General features: G+C 43.6%; 1 protein-coding gene across 1 annotated transcript in view; it reads left to right on the forward strand.

Moving 5' to 3' along the window:
• LOC127188790 (deleted in malignant brain tumors 1 protein-like) overlaps positions 1-27,545 on the forward strand; it is a 114,228-nt gene that overhangs the window by 39,049 nt on the left and 47,634 nt on the right. Inside the window, exons 12-28 of the mRNA XM_051145095.1 lie at positions 2,189-2,379; positions 3,308-3,340; positions 6,610-6,651; positions 6,911-6,982; positions 7,554-7,871; positions 8,773-8,802; positions 9,590-9,907; positions 10,421-10,453; positions 12,499-12,531; positions 13,957-14,110; positions 15,818-16,035; positions 16,999-17,316; positions 17,996-18,022; positions 20,225-20,378; positions 24,571-24,788; positions 25,683-25,994; positions 26,684-26,716. Of these exons, the coding sequence (XP_051001052.1) occupies positions 2,189-2,379; positions 3,308-3,340; positions 6,610-6,651; positions 6,911-6,982; positions 7,554-7,871; positions 8,773-8,802; positions 9,590-9,907; positions 10,421-10,453; positions 12,499-12,531; positions 13,957-14,110; positions 15,818-16,035; positions 16,999-17,316; positions 17,996-18,022; positions 20,225-20,378; positions 24,571-24,788; positions 25,683-25,994; positions 26,684-26,716 (2,504 nt within the window). The remainder of the gene's footprint in view (positions 1-2,188; positions 2,380-3,307; positions 3,341-6,609; positions 6,652-6,910; positions 6,983-7,553; positions 7,872-8,772; positions 8,803-9,589; positions 9,908-10,420; positions 10,454-12,498; positions 12,532-13,956; positions 14,111-15,817; positions 16,036-16,998; positions 17,317-17,995; positions 18,023-20,224; positions 20,379-24,570; positions 24,789-25,682; positions 25,995-26,683; positions 26,717-27,545) is intronic.

Raw genomic sequence — 27,545 nt, forward strand, 5'->3', positions numbered from 1 at the left:
GTGGTAGAACATTATCAAATCAGCAAATTGATATTGGTGTGGACCAAAAGATGTATTCAATTCCCAGCAATTTTTCCATGCAGTTATTTGTGTGAGGGTGGCGGGTGGGTAGGTTCACAGTATAACCCTGTGAACAGCTTCACAGAACCACCGCTCCATTCTAGGTGCATTTACACAGAGGAACCGCCCTTTCACCTCTGTGTTCTGGGATTGCCCATCTTGGTCCCTTCACTGCAATCTATTCTTCCCCTCAACATGTTGCCATGTCAAGGATGGTCTGTGAATGGGATCAGACAGCATGCAGTTTAGGGATTTGATTTTCGTTCTCTCATCACAGGGCTCCTTGCCGGTGCCGTAGTAGCCCAGGGCTGTTCCTCTGTACTGTAAAAAGGGATTACATTCATATGGCTGTACCAGAGTTGGTTAGTCCCTTCTGAGAAACATCTGGCTCGTGACTAGTCTTCAGTTATTGCAAGTGTAGCTTCTGGGAACATTCAGGGAAGGTTTTTATGCCAACGTAAGTTCATTCATCCGAGATGAATGCCTGAGAGCGTGATGCCATGTTGGACAATAAGTGCACAGTCAGCCTCTCAGAATAGCTAGGCTCTCCCAGAGTGACTGTCATTTCATCTACCCACTGGCAGCACATGTGACCTGGCTTTTCCTAGCTCACGGTAGTATGTGGGATTTTTATACTACCTCTTTTTATACAAGCCTGTGTATATAGGCGTCACATTTTTTTTTTTTTTTTTTGCTGCTATTGGAGTGATTGTGAATTCTATTATTTTTCACGCTTTTGTTTATATATATAAAGAGGTAGGAATGCCTTCTTTTAATGTTTGTGAATTTTCCCAAGGCATGTTGCTTTGCTTTTAATGTAATAGTTTATATACACTTTCAGAATTTCCTACATATATACAATATATTTTGATCACATTCAAACTTATATGCATTTTTACTGAAAAAGAAATTCACTTTACAGGCTTTGGATAAGAGAAACAAAGAGAGAAGAACACACACATATGCACACACACAAATACATACACACATGGACACACATACATACACACATTTCATGTGTACTGGCTAACTGGTAAAAGATACAGTATCTGAGGACATTTTAGGTTTTAATGTTGTAAATACACTAAAAAAGAAATTATTTATAGATTAAAATTATATTTAAAACAATCCCAAGAAAATCCCCCACCATTTGTGCATCTTGAATTGTGCACAATTATTAACTTAAAGATGATTTGAAACTACGGCTGTTGGGCTGTTAACATGGAAATAGTCTGCTTCCAGCACTGGTGACAGTCACACAAGAGTTCACAGAGAGTCACAGCTGATAAGGCAGATGACTTTTGCAAAGCCCATTGGGAAGATCTGTAGCCCACTTCCCTAGGCTTCTCGGTTTGGGTTTTATTGCTGTGAAGAGACGCCATGACCAAGGCAACTCTTATAAATGAAAATATTTAATTGGGGCTGGCATACAGTTTTAGAGTATTAGTTCATTATCATCATGGCAGGAAGCAAGGCAGAGCGCAGGCAGATACGGTCTGGAGGAGCCGAGAGTTCTACATCTTGATTCACAGGCAGCAGGAAAAGACTGTGCCACTGGGTGTAGCTTGAACATACATGACCTCAAAGCCCCACCCCCACAGTGACACACTTCCTCTAACAAGGCCACACCTCCTAATAGTGCCACTCCCTATGGCCAAAGCATTCACACACATGAGTCTATGGGGCCATACCTATTCAAACCACATAACAGGCTAGCTGTGAAAACTTGTCTCTGTGGGGATTGGGGTTGATCATCAGACCCATGAACAGCCAAACCGCATTTCTCATTTTAGACTTTTTCTCTCAAACATCATCACATAGTAAAATGACCTTGATTAGCTATCAGCCTTAGACTGTGAATTACCCTATGGTCACAGCAGCTCCCAGCTCCTCAACAGGGGTTCGCCAGGGTCAGTCTTCTACCTCTGTTATCAGCTAAAAGTCCCATCTTTTTAGAGTAATTTTTAAAGGAAAAACACAGGATAAAGTGATCATCTTTGTCTACATCACAAACAGGCTTTGAGCTTGTCCCCAGCATTCTTACCCCTATAAAATAAAGCGGGACTCACAAAACACCTTACTTTCTGATGAGGTGATTAAGAGGCATTCATAATATTTTCCTCCCCAGCCTCGACTGCACCAATGAATACTTTGAAATCCTGGATGGCCCTCCATCTTCTACCAAGTCCTTGGGGAAGCCCTGCCGTGGGTCGCACATCACCTTTGCATCCCATTCCAGCTCAATGACCCTCGTGTACTTCCGAGGCGAGAACAACATTGGGAAAAATTTCATGGCTTATTATTATTTCGAAGCCAAAGGTAAGAAGATGGCATGGAGCCACCGCTCTGAACTTTCTGCTGATGTGGCATTATCTGCCCTGTGAACTTGGGCGAGGCACTCGACTGATGGGAAATATGTTGCGAGGAGTCACACAACACAAGCTGGGTCATTAGGGAGTTGTTTCTGATAATACCCTGACTCTAGAGCCTGATGAGTATTTTAGATGGTACAGAGGAAGGGACCACGTTCCCTCTAGGGCCTCTGTCATGCTTGTACACACCTGTAAGGAGTTCAGGATTAATATACAGGACACGATCAGAGGGTAAGTGGAACATACTAAATTAAAGCAAACCAATAAAATCGTGCGTGTGCTAGAATGTGCTACTTAGACACATCAAAAAGGGGCATTAGAAAAGACAGGAGCATTGTAGGCTGCAGACACGAGGACAACATCAGGGGAGACCAATTTTGAATTTTGCCTGTGATGCTGGGGAGGCTGTTCATAGAAAGACAACAAGATGACTCATGAGGAGTGAGATCAGGGCTGGGAATGGGCAGCAGTGCATGCCGGGAAGGCAGAAGCTAAACCGAGGGTCTCTGTTAAAGCACACTGTACACAAGTTAGCAAGATCAATTAAAACAGCTGCGAGCCAAATACAGTAACAGATTAGTTAGTGTGGAGAAGCTCTGTAATGCTTATACAAAGCCATGGAGCATCCCTTTTAACAGAATGGGAAACTGAGGCTCTACCTAGAAATACCAGGCAGGCCTCATATTTGTTTTGTTTAAGACTGTATTAAAACAGTTCCCAGGGCCTTTAGTAAGTGTCAGGCTGACTCACTGAGCAAACTGGCAACACACTGTAAGACAGAGAAGATGCTCTGCATCAAGGAAGGGGCCAAATAAATCTCCATAACTGACATCAAACATCTATTGACCTTGTTTTCTGTTTCCTTGTTTTTGCAGAGATGACATCATCAAAGACCCCGTATCTTATCAGTGAGTCAACTCTCATGTCATTGCTCAATCACCATTTTTAGTTCATGTTTCTTCCTCTGCCCCAACTCCTGGTCCTTTCTTTCTTTCTTTCTTTCTTTCTTTCTTTCTTTCTTTCTTTCTTTCTTTCTTCCTTTCAGACAGGGTCTTACTATGCCCTCATGACTCTCCTGAAACTCACTATGTAGACCAAGCTGGCCTTGAACTCACAGAGATCTGCCTGCTTCTGCCTCCTGAGTGCACCACCACACCCAGCCTGGTGCTTTCACTGTCAGCCTTTGCTCTCACTCTCCTGTTTCCTGACTCCTAGTCTACGATGACAGAGAGGTTCTGTCTTCAGAGTTTCTGCATATACCTAATGCCTAGTCACACTGGAAGCAAGTAACATTTTATCAGCTATTAGGCCACTTTATGTTGCTAATTGTCTATTTTCTAATTCCTTGTTTTCAACAAATGTAAGACATACTCAGATCAAAAAGTTAACACAGCAGAAGCATATTAGTTATTTTTCTTGTTTTAAAAAAATACCTGACAAAGGCAACTTAAGGGAGGAAGGTTCATTTGGGCTCACAGTTTGAAGTGCAGTCCACCGTGACTGGGATGGCATGACAGAGACAGCGGCTCCAGCTTGGGCAGGTGGAATGCACATTGCACCCACATTCGGGAAGCAGAGCGAGACGGATGCAGATGTACAGCTCACTTCCCCCTTTTTCTTCAGTCTGGGACTGTGGCCTATGGAAAGTTGAAGCCTTCATCTAGCACATGCCTTCTCACTTCTGTGGAATGTCCTCACTGATACTCCCAGATGTTTGTCTCCTAGATAAAACAAAAATCAGAGCAAAAAGTGATAAAAATAGAAACAAAGAAAGCAATACAAGGAATCAATGAACCTAAGAGCTGGTTCTTTAAGAAGATAAAATTTTAAAAATATAATAAGTAAATAAATAAATAGAAATAAAAACATAAAAAGAAGATGAATAAGATCAACAGGCTCTTGACTCAACTAACCAAAAGAAAAGAGATTATCCAAATTAATGATATCAGAAATGAACATGGAACCATGGTGACATACAACAATGAAATTCAGAATAATGTAAGAGAATACTTTTTAAAAAACCTATTAAGATAAAAAAAAACCACTTAAATTTAAAGAACACACAAAAATAAAGTTATAAAGCTGGGCATGGTGGCCTTTAACCCCAGCACTCTGGGAGGCAGAGGTAGGCGGATCATTGTGAGCTCAAGGCCAGCTTGGTCTACAAAGCAAGTCCAGGACATCCAAGGCTACACAGAGAAACCATGTCTCGAAAAACCAAAATAAAATAAAATTATAAAAGAAATTAACAATTTTCTAGATTCTTAAAAAAAAAAAAAAAAAAAAAAAAAAAAAAAAAAAAAAAAGCTAAACCAACAAGAGATCACTGACCTGCAAAGACCCATAAGACATAAGGAAACTGAAACAGTAATTAAAAACAAACAAAACCCAAAAAAACCCCAAAACATGCCCAGGTTGATTCACAGAAGAATTCTGCCAAACTTTCTAATGAGATATACCACTAATACTTTAACCAGGAACAGATGGATCATTCCAGAGCTCTTTTTATGAAGCCAGTATTACTCTAATAATAAAACCAGGGTTTTTTTTTTTTTTTTTTAAAGAACACAACAAAAAAGAAAAGTACGGGGCATAGGCCCCAGTGAACAAAGATGTAAAACTCCTCAGTAAAATACTAGAAAACTGAATAGAGGCGCATATCTGAAAGATCACCCACCATGGTAAAGTTAGTTTTGCACTAGAGATGCAGGGATGCTTCAACATAGATAAGTCACTCATAAGTGTAATAAATCATATAAGCGGACTGGTAGACAAAAGCCATATGATTCTCTCCATAGATGCAGGAAATACATTTGGCAAAATTTAGTATGCCTTCATGATAAAAGTTCTAGAAACAGTAAGACTGAAGAGAGCATACCTTAACATAGCAAAGGCTGTATATTACAAATCCACAACCAATATCACCCTTTTAAAAATTATTTATTTATTTTAATATTTTATTAATTTATTCATATTACACCTCAATTGTTATTCCATCCCTTGTATCCTCCCATTCCTCCCTCCCTCCTGCTTTCCCCCTACTCCCCGTCCCTAAGACTGTGACTGAGACTCCTCCCCTTGTATATGCTCATAGGGTATCAAGTCTCTTCTTGGTAGCCTGCTATACTTGCTCTGAGTGCCACCAGGCATCCCCTTCCAGAGGCCTTGGTCAAATATAGGGCACCAGAGTTCATGTGAAAGTCAGTCCCCACTCTCCACTCAACTGTGGAGAATGTCCAATATCACCCTTATTGAGAAAATCTTAAAGTAATTCCCTTAAAATCAGAACCAAGACCGGGATGTCCATTATCCCCCACTTCTTGAAGCACTAGCTAAAGCAATAAGATAAGAGAAGGAGATTACAGGGATGTAATTTTTAGACAAATAAGAATAAGAAGTCAAATTATCCCTGTTTTCAAATGATTTGACATCAACCACGAGATTCCAAAAGTGCCAACAGGAAACTTGTAGATGAACTTCTATTATCAAGACTTCTAGTGAAGTGACACATATAAAATCAACTTAGAAAGTCTTTTAAATTTTACTTTTATGTGCATTGATGGTTTTCCTGCATGTATGACTGTATGAGGGTGTCATATCCCTTGGAGTTATATTACAAACAGTTCTGAGCTGCCACTTGGGTGCTGGAAATTGAACTCATGTCCTCTGGAAGAATAGCCACTGCTCTTAACCACTGATCCATCTCTCCAACTCCATGTACTTCTTGTATACCAATAACAAACATGCTGGGAAAGAGACCATGGAAACATGCCCAAAGTAAAATATCTAGGAATAAAACTAGCTGAGGTGGTGGAAAGACTTCTACAGTGAAAACTAGGTTGAAAGTAAGACTAACCATCACAAAAAACAAGTAAAAAGGGTGTGTGTGCACGTTTATGTCTCCCAGTGGGACACAGTCTAAGTGTGGTTTAGCACAAATTAAGTAGTTTTATTTTTGGTGAGGAGGCAGAGGGGTGTGTCATTTCTGTTGGTTTCCATACTGCCCAGCAACATGAGACCCATGTGAAGCGAAGGTTTGACTTAGGACATCCCTTATTATAGATGTGATAAAGTGAGAGAATCAATGGGGACCTGGGTGTTTAACAAAAGACTTATCTAAGGATGCTGCCCTTGACTCCCTAAGTCCTCCCTTCAAGACCTCATCTTGTCTCCACAGCCATCCCCACAGCAACTTCCAAGATGGTAACAGAAAGACCACGTAAGTCCCAGAAGGCACTCATTTGAATACCAAGTGTCCCTTTCTCTCAGCACCTATGTCTGTGCCTGCTTCCTGTGTGGGGTACTAGAACTCCATACAGCCCTTGTATTTGCAAGTGGACCAGCTGACTCTACCCTAGGACTTAGGACGATCCCACTTACAGGCTTCCTGCTCTTACATACTGAATAAACAGGTTGTTTTGTTGTTGGTGGTGGTGGTTGTTGCTACTCCTTTTTGGCTTTGCTTTTGTGCCTTTCAGAATCCTCAAAGCCCGTACAGCCTACAAATCCTCCCAGTGGGAGTCTCTCACTTCTTCCTGCTCCTGACCCAGGTACAGTTAGCCTCCCCCATCTTGCTTGCTAACTGATGCTTCCACAACGGGGAGAAGCTTAGAGCGATGGACTAGAGTAGCAGAAAAAAGGAACAAAGCCCTTCTGAAGCAGGGGGTGGGGAGGGTCCTGAACAGGTAGACCTGTTGGTCTCTGTGAGTAGAATCCAAGTGAATCCTTTTGACTTTTCTACTTTCTGTTCCTTCACGGATAATGTTGGCATGCTAACACCCTGGTGCATAACCCTGAACTACCATAAAAGTGACACTGGAAAGCTTCTCACAAAAAATCACAAAGTTTTGTGCAAATTTCTTTCTTTTTTTCCCCTGCATTTAGCCTTAACAGATCTGTGCATGCTTCTGACATAACAGATAGCAATTTGTGGGTTTTGTATGAACTGGATGCTATTGACAATCCTTGTGACTTATCACACTCTTCCAGCTGGGGTTGTCTTGTTGGCTGACTCTAGTAGGTTTCCTTTATCTAAAAGAATATAAGAGAGGGCAGGTCAATCATGTCACAGAGAAGTGTCGTGTTCTTAGATGACAACAGTTACCAGGTCTCTGTCTGCAGGGAATTGGCCAGAGCTGCGGCTGGTGGGTGGCTCCAATCGGTGCTCAGGGCGCGCGGAGATTCTCTACCAGGGAGTCTGGGGCACTGTGTGTGATGACCTGTGGGACTTGAATGAAGCTGAGGTCGTATGCAGACAGCTGGGGTGTGGCCAGGCGGTGTCTGCCCTTGGCAAGGCCTACTTTGGCCCTGGTTCAGGAGATATCTTCCTAGACAACCTCCAGTGTGCTGGGGTGGAGCACTTCCTGGGCCAGTGTGCCCATTCTGGCTGGTCAGACCACAACTGTGGCCATCATGAAGATGCTGGTGTCATCTGCTCAGGTACTCTTTCTAAGTTTCTCGCTTGGCAGGAATCATTAGCAATGTGTGCTTTGCTGAAATGTGTAGAGAGTGTGTCTGAATATGCAAAGTGTTTGGGGGCTGAAATCACGGTGTATCTTAAAGGGGGGCAGCCTGCTGCAGGAAGGCCAGGGCAGCCTGTTTCCTGGAGGCCAGGGCAGTGTGGGGCTGGCTTTCACAGATGCAGTGAACTTCCGGACTACATGTGGGCGGCATCTAAGTTTTCAGAGACTCAGTCTCTCCATTTAGGAAAGTAGGAGACTAATGGCTCTCTTGCAGCAAAGATGTTTTTGCCAAAGCACTGCCTTAGTTAGTACCTGATAAAGGACTGCACATCTCATCATCCCCCTTAGTCATAATATGAAGGAAATTCTAGTAGGTGACCAAGTTTAATTGCCTGTGGCATTCTTTAAATATCCTGATTTATGTACGAGTAGCTGTGAGTAAATAGGTTCCCTTTGGAATATCTACTCATGGCCCCATCTGACACGGAGATGCCTTTAAGCAAACAGCTGCAGTCCCAGATGTGACTTCAAAGAATGAGTCACTGTCATTAGAATGTGTGTGTGGTCCACACTGCTGCCCATGTGGGATAATACACACTGCTAGTGTATAAACTTCACTAGTAAATAAACTTTGGGAGCAGACACTACAACCATTTACATCTGTCCATCTCCTCACATTGCTGCAACAAACTAACACCCCAGAGAGAAGCTTATCGTAGACCTATGGATACATTTTAGTTTTCTGGTATCATGTTCTTTAGAGGGGTTGATAATAGGTTAATAAATATGTATGAGAGTATAAATGAAACTTCACCTTTTGTTATTAAAAGCCTGGAGTTCCTCCAAATTCTGACCTATTTGTTTTTTCTCACTTACAGATGCTGAACAACCTCTGTCGAATGTTCCAGGTCAGTGTTGCCTTTTGTAGGTGGGAGCTAAATGTCAGCTGCCTTTGACTTTATCTTTGAGCTGTTCGGCCTTTCACCTCTGAGTTCACTACTTTTCCAAACTACAAGACTGTTACGGAGTGTCACAAAAAAAAAAAAAAATCTGGCTGGAATTCTTTTTTCACATGTGGTGTGTTGTGTGTGTATGCATGTGTGTGTGCATGTGTATCCCTCATTTTGTATTTTTACTTGCCCTTTGTAAAACAGTCACATATTACCTAAAAAATTGGACTGTGTATTTGACCATTTTTCTACTATCATAACACCGAGAGAAAAAGTAGGTACAGAAGTGACATGGCTCCCTAGGGATTTACCTGTGTTCTTCTCTCTGGTCCAAAGAAAGTTCTTTTGGCTCTTACACTGTCTAGTTCCTTTTCGCGTTTCTGAGAGGTGTCTCCTAGGATCTTCTTCTCTGTCATTATCCTGTGACATCCTGTCCTGCTTTTTGTTGTATTTGTCATAGTGTGGAATAGTGCCTTGCACTGATGTATATATTTCACTGGGATGTGAGTAGACTCAGGTTCCCTAAGGGTTTTTTTATGGCTATATCATTGGTAGCTAACATGGGAACCAAAAATCCTGTTGACATGAAATTTGCTGAATCCCACAAACCTTAACTCAGACACCCACAGTAAATGTGAGGATCAATGCCCAAGACCCCACCCCACCCTTCCTCTGAGCCTCGTACTGCTGAATTCCAGGTGAAGGTTTTGGGGTATGGGGACTCACACCACATCTCCGTCTGCAGGAGACTGGCCAGAGATTCGCCTGGTGGGTGGCTCCAGTCGGTGCTCAGGACGAGTGGAGATCCTTCATCAGGGAGTCTGGGGCACTGTGTGCGATGACTTGTGGGGTTCAAACGAAGCTGAGGTTGTGTGCCGCCAGCTAGAGTGTGGCCAGGCTATTTCTAGTCTCGGGGAGGCCTACTTTGGCCCAGGCTCAGGAGACATCTTCCTGGACAACATTCAGTGTTCTGGGATGGAACATTACCTCGGCCAGTGTCCACATTCGGGATGGTCAGAACACAACTGCGGCCACCACGAGGATGCTGGTGTCATCTGCTCAGGTATCCATTTTCTCCCTATGCAACCGAAGACATTTTGAAACCATCTTTTATGGGTGAAGTTTCCCATCCATCCATTTGAGTCTTTAAGCAACCTTTCAGGACCAGGTCCTGGGCACAGACATCTATCCTGTCATGAGTAGCTCTTGGCGGCTGTGGGATGTCTAAGGTAGCTATGGGTGTCACTCTGGGCTATTACAGTAAAGAGTCTCCCAAGAAACTATCACTGAATAGGTATGAAAAGGAGTCAGGACTCTGAACTTTAAGAGTCCCCCTGGAACTCTGCATAGGGGTACAGTGGGTAACTAGCAAACTACCCAGTGGCTGGGCTAAGTTTTCTAAGCCACAGACTGCCTTTAGATGAGGGTGCTCAATTGACGGTTGTAGTAGCTGGTTTCTGTGCCCAGAAGATCATGAGCCTGTCCCTTTTCTTCACCATCCGACTCTTGTCACCTCACTCTCCACACTTTGAACTCATCAAAGGGAGTGACCTGTTGCTTCTCTTTGTGTGTGCAGATTCAGATGGCCCTCCTCCTCCTGTGCCGCCAGGTATGTGCACTGCTCTCCTAGTTAAAGAAATCTCCCTTTCAATGAGAACAACTGTGAAAACAGTAGCAAATGCCTTTTTTTTTATGCTAAGAGGCAGGCATTATTCTGAGTTCTTGATACATGTATAGATGGACATTCCTCAATCATGATGGGCTTATATCTCAGAAAGCCCACTATAAAAATACCATAAGTCATAGACTGTATGTCATATACCTAACCTACTGTTCTTTCTGGCTCAGCAACAGCACACTGAGAGCACCTGCCACACATTCTCACCGTCTGTGGTACCTGGGAGCTCACTGCTGTGGCCCAGCATCTTGAGGGAGGACCATACCACATATGTGACTCGATGAAAAGATCCAAAGTCAAATTTTGAAGAGTAGTTTCTCCTTCATAGAAAGCCATGTCAGATCTTTGTAAATCAGGGACACCCCCAACTCTGAATTCCCTTTAGGAAGATACTTCAGTTACTTACATTTTCCAGATAAACAGATGCGTAGAAAGTTAGCAAGGCACTCTGGGATATCCAGGGGATATTAGCCAGAGCACTTGACCTCTAGTATACACACAGTGGCCCAGGACACCCAGATGAGACATGTTATAGCAAAGATGGGAAGACAGTTTGCTCATGTTACTGCTCATTGCCAAGACAATTCTTTAAAAGACACACATGCTATGCTTTCAGAAGAAAGATTTAAGAAAGGTTAAGCAATTTTGATCATTTCACAAATTAATGGGAGAACCAAGTTTTTACATTGAAATATATGTGTGTGTATGTATACACACACACACACACACACACACACACACACACACACACACACACGAAGTGAATGAAACATTTCTTTTCACTGCAACCTCTGCCCAAAATATTGGTAGATATGATGGAAGGATACATTAATTATTTAATCCCTATGGTTGAGGATAAGGAAGAACCAATGCCTTCCCACAGTAACTATCGGGGCGGCTTAGAGAGAGCACCCTGTCCTTTCCCTGTGCTCACGGGACCTCTTCACATTGTCTCTCCAGCAGGGTGGTCAGACATTTTGTAAGATACAGCTTGAGGGGAAATTAGGATTCACGTTTTGCATGTACCAGGATTATCTCTCCAGCTACAGAGAGCAAGTAAGGCACAAGCCACTGAGAGGAACATTTGCCTGGAGGAGATCCTGATGAGTGCTGGGTGGCCTGAGGCAAGGGCAGCTTATGTGTTAGGGTCACTAATGAGAACAGAAGTGCTCTCTAAAGCTACAGGGCTAAGGCCAGGAATCATGGGTATTTTTACATCTCTCAGACTGGAGGACTAGACCCGGAGCTTAATGCTTGCTAGGCAAGCATTCTACCACTGAGCTAAATCCTCAACGCCAACAGTAGCTATTCAAATGAAGGCTTGTCTGTAGTTCACTCCTTCATGTAAATGGGACGGGTGATAAAGAAATGAAGATGGAGCCGTTCTGGTTATCCATTGCTGACTAAAATTTCATGGTTTAAGGTAGCTACGTTTAGATACATGCCATGATTTTGTGGGTCAGGAAGTGGAGCAGGGCTCCACTGGGAAATTCTTCTGCTCCTCAGAGCATCAGGCTAGGGTCTCAAACCAGGTTCTGGTTTAGAGAGTTTGGGATAGCCTCATTTACATGATCAGTACCTTCATGGGTACAGCTGTGAAGATGAGCCCTCTACCTTACCAGGAAGTCTTGGGGCCTCTTCATATAGTCTCTTCAAAGAGTGAGATGGTTTGAATCTGTGTAAGTAAGCATCATGCTCAGAAACAGGAAGTGGATATCAGTAGTTCATTAAGTCACAACATAGACTCTGCTGTATCCTATTCCAAGCTGTCACAGAGTCCATTCATTTTCAAGGGAGGGAGCCAGGTCCTCATGTGGTGATAAGAGGCATGTCCAAGCATCACTGGCTGCCTTTGATGTGCCATAGAACTACAGAGAATGTTCACTCCGCAGCATCAGACTCTTCTAAGTTGCCACCAAATACATGGATGTCATTATTATCTTCTTTATTCTTTATCTTTTTTTATTCCCTTCTAGGTCCTCCTCCAACTTCTCAGGATCCAATAACAGGTAGTCACTCCTTTATGTGAAATGGTAACTCCATGTTCTCAGATTCCAGGCAATCTGGATGTAGCACAAAGGAGCCCCTGGGATGTGGGTGAAGGAATTAGTCCTCTGCTGCCACTCTGTAAATTCTGACTGTTAGGAGGAGAATGAGAGAGAGGAAGGCTGTGGGTCTTCCCATGACAAAGTAGACAAGATGCCAACAAGATAGTAGAATGTAGTTCAACAGTCCATTTGACCCATACTCAGCCTGCCTTGCTTAGGATCATAGTTATCTGTTTTTCATTTCCTGTGTGTCTTGGCCCTGTTGTTGTAACCTACAAATGTGATAATGGAGTATGGACTGATTGGCGGAGTGTGCTGCCATATAGACGTCATCTTCTCACTTGAGAGGTATAGACAGGAGGGTGTGAGTTCAAGGCCATCCTTGGCTACATAATGAGACTTTGTCTCCACAAAAAGGACTGGGCAATTGGATCTGTGGCAGAGAGAACTTGGGCAACACCTTGTATTTGATTCCAGTTTCCTCTCATCCCAGAATATGATCAGTGACAGAAATGTAGGATGGCTGGAATCAGCTCCCAGCATCCATCTTTGGAAATATTGGAAATCTGTGGGAGCCTGGGAGATTATAAGGTGGTCATAGTAATGAAAAGAATGAAAGTCAATGAAGTGTGTTGTGCTTTCAAAGTCCCCCTCCCCCAATAACCAGATGATTCTGAGTTATCTACTCTTTTAGGCAACACGTTGCCTTGAGTACCTGTGTAGGGCTATATCTACTCATGCTAAAATGACAGTGACTATAGAAGAATTAGATCTTTGTCTTCTTGTTTAACTTTCATAAATCCCCAAATCTACGAGTTCTAGTCTGAATACACTGAGTTAAAGGGAACACGCTCCAACAAAGTGCTTACGGTGTACTGAGGGGTGGGCCCAGTCATAAGCTCCCAACCGCACCCACTGTCCCTTCCTTTCCCTGGCTCATGGGACTCCAAAGTTGTTCCACAGTCTTTCTCCACAATCCTCAAAATGCTCCTCCTTACACAAGACGATAGCCTGTCTTTGTGTCACTCTTCCCCAGTCTCTCACAGTGCATAATCTTTTCTTTTCCCCCAGAAAGCAAAGATTCTTTCTATTTGGAAAGGAGAGATACAGCAAACAGAGAGCATAAGTGAGACATCTCTGTGCAGATGGTGGGAGCAGAGGGAGAGATGGGGGATTCTCGTGCTGGGTGTTACTTTTGGGTCATCAGAATTTGATTGAATGGCTTCCCAGGAGATTGTAAACTAAATATCAGCTCACTGAGGCCAACTGCCACATGACCACACTTGACTTGTCTGTCATGAGCACGCTGTCTTGTGAGCTCGTCATTCCTAAGATCACTCAGTGACACTGCGTGGCTGCCACATGACATCCTTTCTCGTGTTTCAGGAGGAAGTAGATCTTGTGGAGGGGTCATTTCCAGTCTCTCTGGTTCCTTTTCGAGTCCACGGTACCCCGAAAACTACCCAACAGACATCCAGTGTGTTTGGGAGATCCATGTGGGGAAAAACTTCCGCATAGAGCTTATGATTCCAAATTTGAAGTAAGAAACTAGTTCTAAAGAGGAGGGCTCAGTCTGAATAAGAATGTCGGTTTTCTCAGCTGTGGTAAAGACATTTTCTTTAGTGAGATGAAATCATAAAAGCACAAAATAGCACAGCATTTCTAAGTTCAAAGGCTGAGTTAATTTTGTAGTTAATTCAGTACGTCTCTTCTGGATGGAAAAATGTGGCAAATCATTTATCAACATATGTGACACAGCCCTGCTTTGATAATTTGTGTTTTTTTCTTTAAAAATATTCCCCAAGTGGAGGGTGGGGTCTGACTTTCACATGAACTCTGGTGCCCCATATTTGACCACGTCCCCTGGATGGGGAAGTCTGGTGGCACTCAGAGGAATGATAGCAGGCTACCCAGAAGAGACTTGATACCCTATGAGCATATACGGGGGGAGGAAGTCCCCCTCAGGCACAGTCATAGGGGAGGGGAGTAAGGGGAAAATGGGAGGGAGGGAGGAATGGGAGGATACAAGGGAGGGGATAACAATTAAGATGTAATGTGAATAAATTAATAAAAGAAAAAAATATTCCTCAAATGTTCAGAACCTTTGACTTTATACACTAGGCACTAGCATATGTCCTCTCAGGCTAGACTTTCTGCTCACCAATATTTTATATAAATTTTGTGAGACTCTTTAGACACATTAGTCAACTATTCTAGACTCCGGCTGTGCATTTTACAAATGCTTCCCAAAGTGAGAGAAGACAGAAGAGCAGTTGCCTCACCTCAGACACAAAGAGAACCAGTGTTCCATAGTCACCGCCACCAGCTCATGGCCATGCTATAAAGTAACAGCCGGTGTTTCTGAATGCTGATTGTGTCTCTAGACCCTAAACCACATGCTTCTCCTATGTGTATGTGTGTGTGCATACACCAATGTTCATGTGGAGGTCAAAGGTCATTTCGGGTGTCATTTATCAAGCACTGTCCACCTTGTTTTTCAAAAAAGGTTCTCTCGTTGGCCTTGAGCTCTTGGAGTAGGCTAGGCCACCACAACCAGGATTTTCATGTGGGTTCTGGGGATTAAACTCAGGTCTTCATGTTTAACAACAAACACTTTACCAACCGAGCTGTCTCCATGGCCCTGGGCTGTATGCTTCTAGGCCTTACCATGCTCTAGCACCACCATAGCTTGGTGACATTTTTGCCATTCTCATTAGGTATGAGGGAAGTGAGATTGTGGAGAGGAACTAATTTTTCCCATTGACAGTGGATGCAGGTCCATCTGATGTCAAAGCCCTAGTTCCTCACCAAAAGCTTTCTTTCAATGAAATCCTCATAGGGCTTTCCTTCTTTCACATGACACACCCCATGCTGCAATACAGCAGGACCACGAGTTCCATGAGGAGCCCGCCTCATCCAAGCACTGGATCATTGTCTAGTTATGACTGTGTCAAGGCTGTCAATTTAGATTTGCTTTAAATAAAAACAGGCAAAGAAAAATGCCTAGCAACCACAAGTTCCTAAGCTGTATTCTCAGAACTACTATGATTTTAAAACTCATGAGAAAGGTTGTAATAATAAGCTTCCTATACTCCCTGGGAAAAGAAAGTAGAATTCTGAAAAAGTATTTGAGAAAGACTAGTGAATACTTCGTGTTCTGAGATCATCACATTTGGGGGCATTGATACTAAGGGTGTCAATACTGTGCCACTAACACTTGGCTTTCACCCCCCCCCCCACTCGCCAGCCTGGAAGATATCCTTGGATGTCCCTATGACTCAGTTGAGATCTTCGATGGCCCCAGAATTGCATCGCTCTCCATGGGGAAGTTCTGTGCTCCGTCCGCTGTGGTATTTTTCTCCTCCTCAGACATCTTGACAGTGGTGTTCCGCAGTGATTATATGACAACAAACACTGGTTTTTATGCTTTTTTCAATGCAATTCCACAAGATGGAAGGGAGTCAGGTAGGAAGATCCAGGTAGCTTTGGGGATACAATAGAGTACAACTTCTAACTTGACTCTCCTATTTACAAAAGTCTGGTTCACTTTTAACCATGCCCCGCCCCCCAACACACACACACATCACCCCTGCTAGAGGTGGTACATCACAAGGGGCTAGCTTTTCTCACCATGAGGGCCAGATAGCAAGGGACAGTAAGATGGTAACATTCACCCCATACAAAAAGATGCTGCAAACTCCAGTTGTAAAAGTTACATAGTTATGACCCTCCAGGCAGCTACCAGGAAAAGGCATGCTCTGTGGAGGGTCTTCAGACTGCATCAGCTGTCACAAGCTCTTTGGGAACTGTCCAGAGTTCTGAAATGTGGAAGCCCAACACTCCTCTTTACCTGTTGACCCAACTCACATCTAGCATGCCTTAAACCACAGACTCATCCTGACTAGAGGTTTCAGAAATTCTGCTAGCCCTGGCCTTGTAGCCAGTCATTGCAGAGCTAGGTTCAATGTGTGTGCATACTGCAAGAGACACTGCCTGTCCGTTGTGGAATTTCTGATGTTCAGTTCTCCAGTAATTTTTTTGAGGCTTCCAGAAAACCAGATTAAGTGTCTGAAGTTTGGGTTTGTTTGTCTCTGAGGAAAGAAATTCCTTTCTGGTGTGTGTGATCTGTGTGCCTTATATGTATGCCCTCACCGATTCATCCCAAGAGCTTCTGGGATTAAACGCTTGTTAGGTTCCTCGCTTTCCAAATGAGGAAACAAATCAGAGAGATGAAATGATTGTTGTGCAGGGTCAATAGAACAAGACTCAACCCAGTTTTGCCTTACTGTATCACCCTGGGGCTTCAGATGGAATCAAGACTGCCCCCCAAGGGTTTGTGCCTGTGCTGGCCTTGGCCATGACATAGCCTCTAGGAGAAGTCCTACATAAACCTTCCCACACTCAAAAATGAAATCTTCCTCTGTTTAGGAGACAAACCAGTGCTGCGGCTGGCAGGCAGCGCTGGACAGTGCTCGGGGCGTGTGGAGGTGCTCCACCAGGGGGCCTGGGGCACCGTGTGTGATGACTTGTGGGACATGAACGAAGCTGAGGTTGTGTGCAGACAGCTGGGGTGTGGCCATGCTGTTGCTGCTCCTGGAAGTGCCTACTTTGGCCCAGGCTCTGGAAATATCCTGCTAGACAACATTCAGTGTTCAGGAAAAGAGAATCACTTTGGCCAGTGCCCAAGCTCTGCCTGGTTGGACCACAACTGCGGCCACCATGAGGATGCTGGAGTTATCTGCTCAGGTACTCTGTCTCCTATAATGGTTTTTTTTTTTTCCTATGAGGCATCTTTATGGTGGATAAAAGCTATGAACAGAGCAGGAATGTGACACTGTTGAAAATGACCATATTAGTTATGTTTCTCCTGGCTGTAAACAAAAGACCTGACATCATAGTTCAGGGGCAGGCCACCCTGACAGAGATGTCATGGAGGAAGGAGATTCAGGCAGCTGGACATATTGCATTGAAGCCAGGAAGCAGAGGTGGTGGTGGGGTACTGCCAGTGAACTTGTTTCTTTTCATTCAAGCTGGTACCCCAGCCCATGAAATTGTACTGTCTACATTTTGAGTGGGTCTTTCCACCACAGCAACCTTATCTAGAAATTCCTTAAACAAGCTCAGAGGTTTGCCTCTTGGGCAATGTTAGAACTGCTAAGTTGACACAAGCAACAGCCCTTCAGTAGGGTAGACAGGGACTGTTGAGTCTGGCTGTTCTGAAGACAGATGCTCAGGGATACTTAGTTGGCTTTTCCTGTTGTCTGAAGCTGCTTTCCCAGCGAAAACTGTATCTATATGCTTGCTTATATAGCATTAAGCCTGTCTGCTTGGGACATGCTCACATTGGAAAAATAAATATCATTTTTTTGTCTCCATGGAGCTTAGTTTTAAATCCCCTAATCTCATTTTTTTCACATTCATGCAGATGCAGAGGTGACTCCTTCACCCACAGGTAAGTCCAGAGCTGTAAATTCCATCTCTTCAAAGTTGAGAAATCTGTGTCCTGACCTAGACACTGGTGGACAGTGACCAGAGCAGTGATTTCCAATTCTAGACACACGCTAGAACCAACAGGGAGCTTTGGAGTTTCCCAGTACCTCTGCTGCTCCCAAGACTGGTCACATCACAATCTCAGGGGCCACCCCTAGTCAGCAGTGATAATTAAGCTCCCATATGATTCTAATGTGCATCAGAAATCTAAAACCCAGTGGTTCTTTATATACCATGCACATTAATATACTTTGATGTATGTAGTTGGAAAAGATGTGCATCCATGTGTGTCATAAGCTGTAAAATTTAAAAAGGGGAGTCATGATGGGTAATGGGTATTTAAAGGAGGTAAGAAATAGAGAGACTAGTATAATTTATGTAACAGGAGTGTAGAAGTGGGAAGTAACTGGAGAAAGAGAACCAGGGAAGAGGGGCATGAAGAAGTACAGTGTGGGAAGGGAGTGAAGAAAAGCAGGGTACATGATGCACGTGTTTGGAGGTGCCATCTCATAACACATAACTGTATTCTTCCCCCTCCAGAATTACTAATGGAATTATTATTCTGCCCCCAATAGTAATAAGATAAAACAGTAGCTCAGATAAGAACTGTCTGTGATGTTCTTCAAATGTTACTAGATCCCAACCCATCATCCCTGGTGACAGAACAAGGCAAGACAGGAAGGAGAAGGAGAAGGAAGTCCATTGTGGTTCGGAAGAGAATTGATATGTGGAGAAGAGAAAAGTTGGACACAGGGACACGGGTTAAGAAGTGCTAGCAAACAGGAAAATTAAGATGCATTCAATAGCAAACCCTCCTAGCGGGACAAGATCACACTGCTGCTAAGAAAGCAAACCTTCTGAACTCCTCTGTGGACCTGCTGACTTAACACCCAAGGCAGGACCTGTGGTAGCCTGCTCAATACCATAGAGCAGTAACCTCCACTGGAGTTTAGGATTCCTTCCAGGTGCAGCTCGTGTGAGCTCCTGCCTCCTGCTTCACGCTGATTCTCAAGAAGGGGTCTCAGCTGTCCTCTTCCCTGACTTTAGCTCCAGGAATGTCACCCCAATGCTTCCCACCTAGTGATTGTTACTACTGTCTACCTCCAGGAAAGACCTCAATCAAATATTAAAGTTAGGAGTCCTGAACTTCATATCAGATCTGGCCAAAGAGGAGAGCTGGGGGAGTGGTTAAGGGAGTTCTTGAACCTTCTGACCTGTGTGCTTCAGACTCCTCTGTAATGAATCAGAAAATGAATTGGCCTAAGGATAACAGAGATTGCAAGATGCCTGTGTAGACAGATTAGATCCTAAACTTGACTGCATTTTAGTTATTTTTACCCTCCACTCATTCTCCTACTGGAATAGTTTTTTGCAAAGAGAAGATAATATTTTATAATGGATTTTTAGCACATAAACAGACTAAAATTTTTTTAATATAAAGAAAATGTTTCTGAATTAATTATAAGAGTTGAGCTGGCTTTCATGACAAGAGTCTAGAAAGACAGGGGGATAGCTCAGTTAGTAAAGCACTTGTCTTGAAAGTGCAAAGGACCTAAGTTTTAGCGCCCCCCCCCCCCGGCCAACAAAGCTAGGTGCACTGTTGTATTCTTTCAATGCCAACATTGGGTGGATCCCTGGGATTCACTGGCAAGCCAGTCTAGCTTAACCAGTGAGTCCCAGGGCAAATGAGAGACCCTGTCTCAAAAAACAAGGTGGGCAACATCTAAGAAACAACATGGGGCTTGCCTCTGCCCACCCCATGTACACATGTTTACATGTACATTCACAACCACACACACACACACACACACACACACAGAGAGAGAGAGAGAGAGAGAGAGAGAGAGAGAGAGAGAGAGAGAGAGAGAGAGAGAGAGAGGAGTATAGCCTGTGTGCTCTCCACGTGCTCCCAATACACACGAATCTAGCCTTACTTTCAGTTCTAGAAGCCTGCTTGCCAATAATATATTTTGCTCTTATACAAACCCTCTTAGATCTATACCTACTTGTACCAGCCAAACCATGGCTGTCCAGGCCAGCCAAACGTCTTCTCATTTTGTGATTCCCACTGTAGAATTTGATGCAATTCTGGACTCAGCATCTGGGAAAACTCCAGGTGCCTTCCTGAAGATGTCAACCACAGGTCTCTCATCTGCTTTCACAGAAGGAAGTCACTCTTGTGGAGGAGTAATTTCAAGTCTCTCAGGCTCCTTCTCCAGTCCTTGGTATCCGACTAACTACCCGACTGACACGGAGTGCGTCTGGGAGATACGTGTGGCTGAGAAGTTCAACATAGAACTGACAATCCCAAGTGTGAAGTAAGCAGCGTTACCTTTCTCTGTTGTAATGGCAGACTAGGTTTGAGTCTGTGATTTCCCAAGAGGAACGCCTTTCCATGGAGGGGGGAGGGGGATCCTTTCACTGTTTATGTGACCACTGATGGTTTTTGTTGTGGGTGTCTTTTAGTCAACTGTCCCAGTGCCTCATTCACTGAGGTAAAACGCGTGGACACCCAGACACTGAGACAAGGAGCTCTGGCTGGGTGGGCCAAACCTAAAGACCTTTGCTCCATCCCACATAAGCTTCTTGCCCCCAGATCTGATTTTTCTTGTTCTCACTGTGTCATCCTTTCTCAGGAATGATGTGAAGTAAGTCTACTTGCTTTTCCCTTCAAGAATTTCCATCAGGACCCTACTGAGAAATTTTTTTCCAAAAATTAAACGGTTTATTCATTTCTCCCATGAAGCACTTTGTCTTCCTACTTATTCCCCCAGCCATGACGTATTTGAAAACACTATCATATTTTAATGTACATTCACATGCATATATTTATGTGTATACATTTAATATATCATATATACACATTTGTCCCTTGGTGTTCACAGATTGGGTCCAAGATCCGGGACCCCAGTTGCCATAGACATCTAAATCTCTTATATAAAATATTATAGTATTTAGAAGTAACCTTTGTACACATTCCCATGTTCTTTAAATCATCTCAGGTTACTTATTACACCCAAGAAATGCAATTTAGATGTGGGACAAGTCACCGCTATGCTGTGTTGTTTCCTGAGTAGTGACAAGAAGAAGTGCAAGTTCAGCACAAAAGTTTAAGTCAACTAGTTTTGAGTCACACATAGTTGAATCCTCAAACGCAAAAGGCCAACAGCAAATACAGGCATATAGTCATATAGGTAACTTCTTAAAGAAAACCTTTCCAGATACCAGGAAACCGTCTTTATATAATGTCACACCAGAGTCATTCTCTCTTTCTGACTTTGTCTCTCAGATTGTCCCAGACCTCTGCACTTCCTTCTTCTTGCGTTCATTAGCCACAGCTGTCAAGGATCCTAGTGCCACCCTAAAGGTGTGAAACATGTGGGCAGTGAAACAGAGCACGCCACACTCCACTATTCCAAGAAGGTGTAACCACCACCCCCAAACCTCCTATAACCTACATGCTTATTACAGCATAAATTTCTCCAATAGTTTTAAAGCACACCGATTACAGAGTCATTTAATATATTGCCCAGAGTGAAGAGCAAGTGAATAATTTTGGAGTTTGATGATGTTTAAAATCTAAAATATATTTGTTATCTACATCTTGTTTCTTGGGCTATCAAATGTTTTATTATTCACAAAGGGCTTCTCAACTAGAGGTGATTATAACACCTGTCTCCAAGGTAGTTCCCTGGGTCTGGGGACATTTTTAAGTGTCATAGTTGGGGTGGAGTCACTGCCATCTACAGATGGGGATCACGACTGCTAAATGTCCTATAATGATCCAGGCAATTCCTTCTACTTCTCCCAAGAAGAGTTTTCCAGCACCATCATGAGCACAGTTGTGAGACTAACATTAGAATAACATGCTTTATGCTGAGGCTTGTTTGTTTTTCTTTCTGTAATTCCTATAGAACTTTGCTTCACATTTAAGTGGTAAAATTATGTCTATATATGGTGGCTGGAGAGAAAGCTTAGTCAGTAAAGTGCTTGCCTGGCAAGCAAGAAGATCTGAGTTCAATCCTCAGAACCCACATAAAACTCCTGAGTATGACAATACATACTTGTAACCCCATTGCTGAGGAGGTGGAGCCAGGCTGATCCCCAAGGGCTGGCCAATCTATCCTGGAGCTCAAGGCCAGCCAGAGACCCTCTCTGAAAAGAGATAGATGGCGTTTCTGAGTTATACCATGTTTAAAGTTCATTCTCACTAACCATCCCTGTCTCCAAGTAATAATTTCCCAGATTGAAAAAAAATGGATAAGCTGGGGCACAGTGGTATTTTTAGTTGATTTGTCAAACAAAGATTTATGAGTTAGGTAACTAACAAGAACTGGTTCGGCGCCTGCACTAAGGAACTGCAGAGGAAAGTCTTTCTAGGCACAGCAGTAAAACAAAGAGAATGTTTACTTGGCTGCAGCTGTGGAACTGCCTCATTTGGTCCATCCCTGTAGGAAGGCCCTCACTGTGGAAATGTGTAGGCTATTTCTGGTTAAGCTTGGATTGTTTTTCTTTAATGCAAACTAGGCATTTGTTTACTTGCTTCTTTGTGTGTTTGTTTATTTTATTTTATTTTTTTTTTGAGTCACTTGGGACTGAACTCAAGGCTTCAAGCTTGCCACAGTGCAAACACTATACCACAGAGTCCTTTACAGGAAATAACTCAAGTTCAGCTATTTATGTTGCAAATCAAAGTCAGGGTTCCTCTGGGGGCTTACTTGACTCCTCTACATAGGAATGCCTTGGGCATGGCTTCCATTTCAATTTAATGCCTGTTACTGCCACTCTGTTGTACTTCACACATAAATTGAATTACTGCTTTTTTTCCCTTAAAAAATTTTTTTTATAGCTGGGCATGGTGATGCATGTCTTTAATGCCAGCACTTGGTAGACAGTGCCCAGGGTAGCCTGGTCTACATATTGAGTTCCAGAACAGACAGGGGTACATAGAGAGACCCTGTCTCAAAAACAAAACAAAACAAAAATGTGTTCGTATTAGGTGCTTGGTTTTTACTTCACTGGGATAGATGTATAATGGCAGATTTTGAAATTTAGTACTGAATTTGTGTGTAAAGTGTGCCCGTTTGGTATATGTATATACATATATCTGTGTGTGTGTGTGTGTGTGTGTCTGTGTGTGTGTGTAAAGTGTGCCCCTTTGGTATGTGTATATACATATATCTCTGTGTGTGTGTGTGTGTGTGTCTGTGTGTGTAAAGTGTGCCCGTTTGGTATGTGTATATACATATATCTGTGTGTGTGTGTGTCTGTGTGTCTGTGTGTGTAAAGTGTGCCCATTTGGTATGTGTATATACATATATCTGTGTGTGTATGTCTGTGTGTGTAAAGTGTGCCCCTTTGGTATGTGTATATACATATATCTGTGTGTGTGTGTGTGTGTCTGTGTGTGTAAAGTGTGCCCGTTTGGTATGTGTATATACATATATCTGTGTGTGTGTGTGTGTCTGTGTGTGTAAAGTGTGCCCATTTGGTATGTGTATATACATATATCTGTGTGTGTGTGTGTGTGTGTGTCTGTGTGTCTGTGTGTCTGTGTGTGTAAAGTGTGCCCATTTGGTATGTGTATATACATATATCTGTGTGTGTGTGTGTGTGTGTGTGTCTGTGTGTGTAAAGTGTGCCCATTTGGTATGTGTATATACATATATCTGTGTGTGTGTGTGTGTGTGTGTGTGTCTGTGTTTGCAATGAGAATTTATAATGGAGACACAGATGGATACTTGTTCAGAGATTAAATATATCATGTTACATAATATGTAATATTTATTATGTTAGAAAAACATTGGTGTGCCTTCCACACATTCGTTGCTCCCACTCTGTGTGGGCTCCTGTCCAGGACTGGGCTTATAGCGCTGAACAAAATAGATAAGGCCTCTGATGCCATGAGTTTACATTCTGGGTGGAAAGACAAACACTACTGAAACAACCCATTAACTCAGTGGAAACTCTGAGAGAGTGATAAGTTGGTATGTGCTATGACGTCAAAGCAATCAGTACCTGCCAATCTAGGCTGGGTCAAGGCAGAAGAGTACAGCACACGGGGTTCTTGGCACAACTCTCTCATCATCCAGGTTAAATATAATGAGGAATTTGGGACCTCAGTGAGATGAGCCCTGCCCCAGTAGGCCCTTTTAAGTGTGTCATTGTCTCCCTGACTCAGGGTCTTCCGGGTCATTTTATTCCATAAGTCTCTGATGAACATTGACCACCACCCAAAGCAGGGCTTGAATTAAAGGGTCAGAGACACTGAAGAGATATTTAGGGAAAAAAGAAAGAGGGTCAGAGAGACTGAAAGCTAGGCTTCTAGATGGAAGCCACCACCAAACATGACGATGAAAATGGGAAGTCGGACAGATTAGGATGGTTCAGGAGGAAGAGGTTGGGGAGGGGCAGGCTCAAGGGGCTCCTTCTTAGAGGTGGAATGATGGGAGGTGGGGAGGAGATGATAGAGTTGACATGGGGAGACTAATGCTGCTTTTATCCCCTCAGACTAGAGGACATCTATGGGTGCCCTTACGACTTTGTCGAGGTGTTCGATGGACAGCCAGTTGCCTCACTCTCCATGGGCAAAGTCTGTGGTGGGGCAGAGCTCACGTTCCTCTCCTCTTCAAACTTCATGACCGTGGTGTTTAAAAGTGACACCATGATCACCAACACAGGGTTCTATGCTCTGTACAACACCGTTCAGCAAGACGAAAGGGAAAATGGTGGGTATCCTGACATCTCACTGTGCCTTGTCCCATTTAGAGAGAAGATGCCTTTGAAATCTGGCCTGGATTACATCATATCTGTTGTGTCCACCTCTGTTCCTGATTGGCCTCCACACTGTCAGTCATAGCCCTTACCCCTGCTCTGCCACCCATGGTCAGCATCTTCCCCTAAAGCATCTAGAAACATATGTCTGAGGTCTCCGAACCCCTGGAGACCTTCCCTTCCCACAGAAAGAAAAAAAGCAATGGAAAAGATTATTCTGGAACTGTCACAAAGTGTGTGTGTGTGTGTGTGTGCGTGTGTGTGTGTGTGTGTGTGTGTGTGTGTGTGTGTGTGTCTATTTTCTTCCAACTGGGTTGAAACCCCGCCATTCAGAACACTTTGTGGAACTCTCGGATTCTGCAGAGGAAGAAGGAACATTCCAGAGCTCTCAGTTGCGTATTGTGTTATCTTCCAACTGGGATACTTTTGAGAGCTTAAGAGACTAAATTACTGAGCTGGGAGGTGGCTCAGTGGGTCAAGAATCTGAGTTCAGGAGGCAGAGACAGGAGAATTCCCAGACACTCACAAGCCTGCTAGACTGGTGTGAACTGGATGTGGCAGTGAGGTGAAGAAGAGACCAGTCCTACACACACACACACACACACACACACACACACACACACACACACACACACACAAACAAAGATATATATACACACAGAGAGATATTTTCAAATTAAGAGGCATTAGTTGCTCTTCAGTAGTCATAAAACAAGATTATTTTAGGGAATTGGGTCACAGGGCCACTCCTCTGGCCCAACACTGAGAACATTTTTTTGAACCTGCAGATGATCCTAGGATATGAGAACAAAGCCACATCTCAGAAGCACCTGTTTCTCCATTCCTAGGTATGGCCTTGAGACTGGTGAATGGCAGCCACAGGTGTGAGGGCCGAGTAGAGATCTTTTACAATGGTACCTGGGGCACAGTATGTGATGACAGCTGGGACCTGGCAGATGCCAAGGTGGTGTGCCAGCAGCTCGGCTGTGGTAAGGCCATGTCAGCCCCAGCTGAGAGCTACTTTGATAAAGGCATGGGCCATATCGTGCTGGACGATGTGCAATGCATGGGGGATGAAACCAAGGTGTGGCAGTGCACACATCACGGATGGTTCTCCCACAACTGTGGGCACAATGAGGATGCCAGCGTGGTCTGCTCAGGTGAGTGGCATGGCTTGCATCACATCTCAGGGTGAGAGCCTTGCCAAGCCTCAGCCATTGGGAAGGGAGGTGTCAATACCAGAAGGCAAGCACTCAGCAAGAGCTCTGTGCTCTGAGGCAATATTTAAGTCAATTTACTTAAGAGTTAGTTTTTTGCTCTTAGATTCTGGCATCTGTAAAGTGTGCAAAGTCTCACCTGGAAACTAGAAATTCTACAAATGCTTACTATTATCAGACATGCCTGGTTGCTAGCAACCATCCAGTGCTCCCCAAGTGTTCTGCTAATAACAGATGGTGTCCTACAACCAGTGCATCTGAATTTTCCTTTAATACCCACAGCTTTCAATAAAGTAGAGACTACAGCATGTGTTCTGAACTGATAAGCCTCTCAAAGGCATAGCCAACTCCACACGCAGGGCCACGTGCTCTAAGTATTGCCCGGCTAGGGTTGGCATAGGACTGGCCAAAATCAAACAAGCGTCATGCTGCACCCGAACCACAAGGGCACAGTGCGGTCCCTCACTCTGGCTCACTGATCCCCTCCCTAGCCTGAGCGAGTTTTAATTCTCCTTTCCCAATGGTCCAGAACAGAGCATGTCTGACTGTGAACAAAGGGCCTGACTTTTCTGGAGAGTTGTGTGACTGTCTTATTTAATCTATCTCCCACCCTCACGTCTGTCTTTGACTAGGTATTGACGACACACCAAGTGGAGGACCAGCAGGTACTGTCTGTCAATACATTCAATCAGTTGCCAGGACCTTCATGGGTCAGAATCCCAATTGTCATTTGGAGGCTAGAGAGAACTGCCCAATTAGACACTGTTTCTAATTAACAAAAGCAGTGATGCCCATTGCCGATGCCATTGCGGTGGGATTGTGTTGCTGCAGGAGGTGAGAAGATAAGAGGGAGTGAGGGAAGGTTCAGATTTACCACAGATGACATCTCTTGGCTACTGCCTCAGTAGAGAGGGGGGCAACTGCTGGCAGTGATGATCATATTGTGAGATTCTAGATAGAGCAAGGAACCAGAAGTTCCAGGGCTGTGTGTTGTGTGGCCACTGTCCATATTCTTGCAAACCTGCAAGCTCTTAAACGTCAAAGTCATCTCTGTTCAACAGGGAAAAGGGAGATGATTGCTTTGGAAGGCCCATAGTCTTCAGCATTTTAAGAAGAAAATTAGATATGAATACAAATTGTTGACCATGGCTTTTTTTTTTTTTTTTTTTTGGTGCATTTTCACAGACTCCGCTGGTGACATCATGGCAGGTACTGCAGCTTCACAGAAGCTCTTCTTGTATGCACTTCTCTTTTGCCTTTATCTCATCCTGTATCTGGTGGACGCCTTTTCTTCTTTTAGTATGTAAGGAGCTGCTGTGTAGCGAGTCTAGATGTTCCCACACCAAATCCAAGAGTTCTAATTATCCTAACTGGATAATTAATCTTGGTCTTGATTTCCCCTCCAACTTGTATATAATTGCTAAAAGATAAGCTTTAGGACATTAAAACTTTAAAGAATCTATTCTGAGCAGATAGCCATTTTGAACTGAGCCT

Source organism: Acomys russatus, chromosome 5 (assembly GCF_903995435.1).
Source record: "Acomys russatus chromosome 5, mAcoRus1.1, whole genome shotgun sequence".
NCBI classification, from domain to species: domain Eukaryota; kingdom Metazoa; phylum Chordata; class Mammalia; order Rodentia; family Muridae; genus Acomys; species Acomys russatus.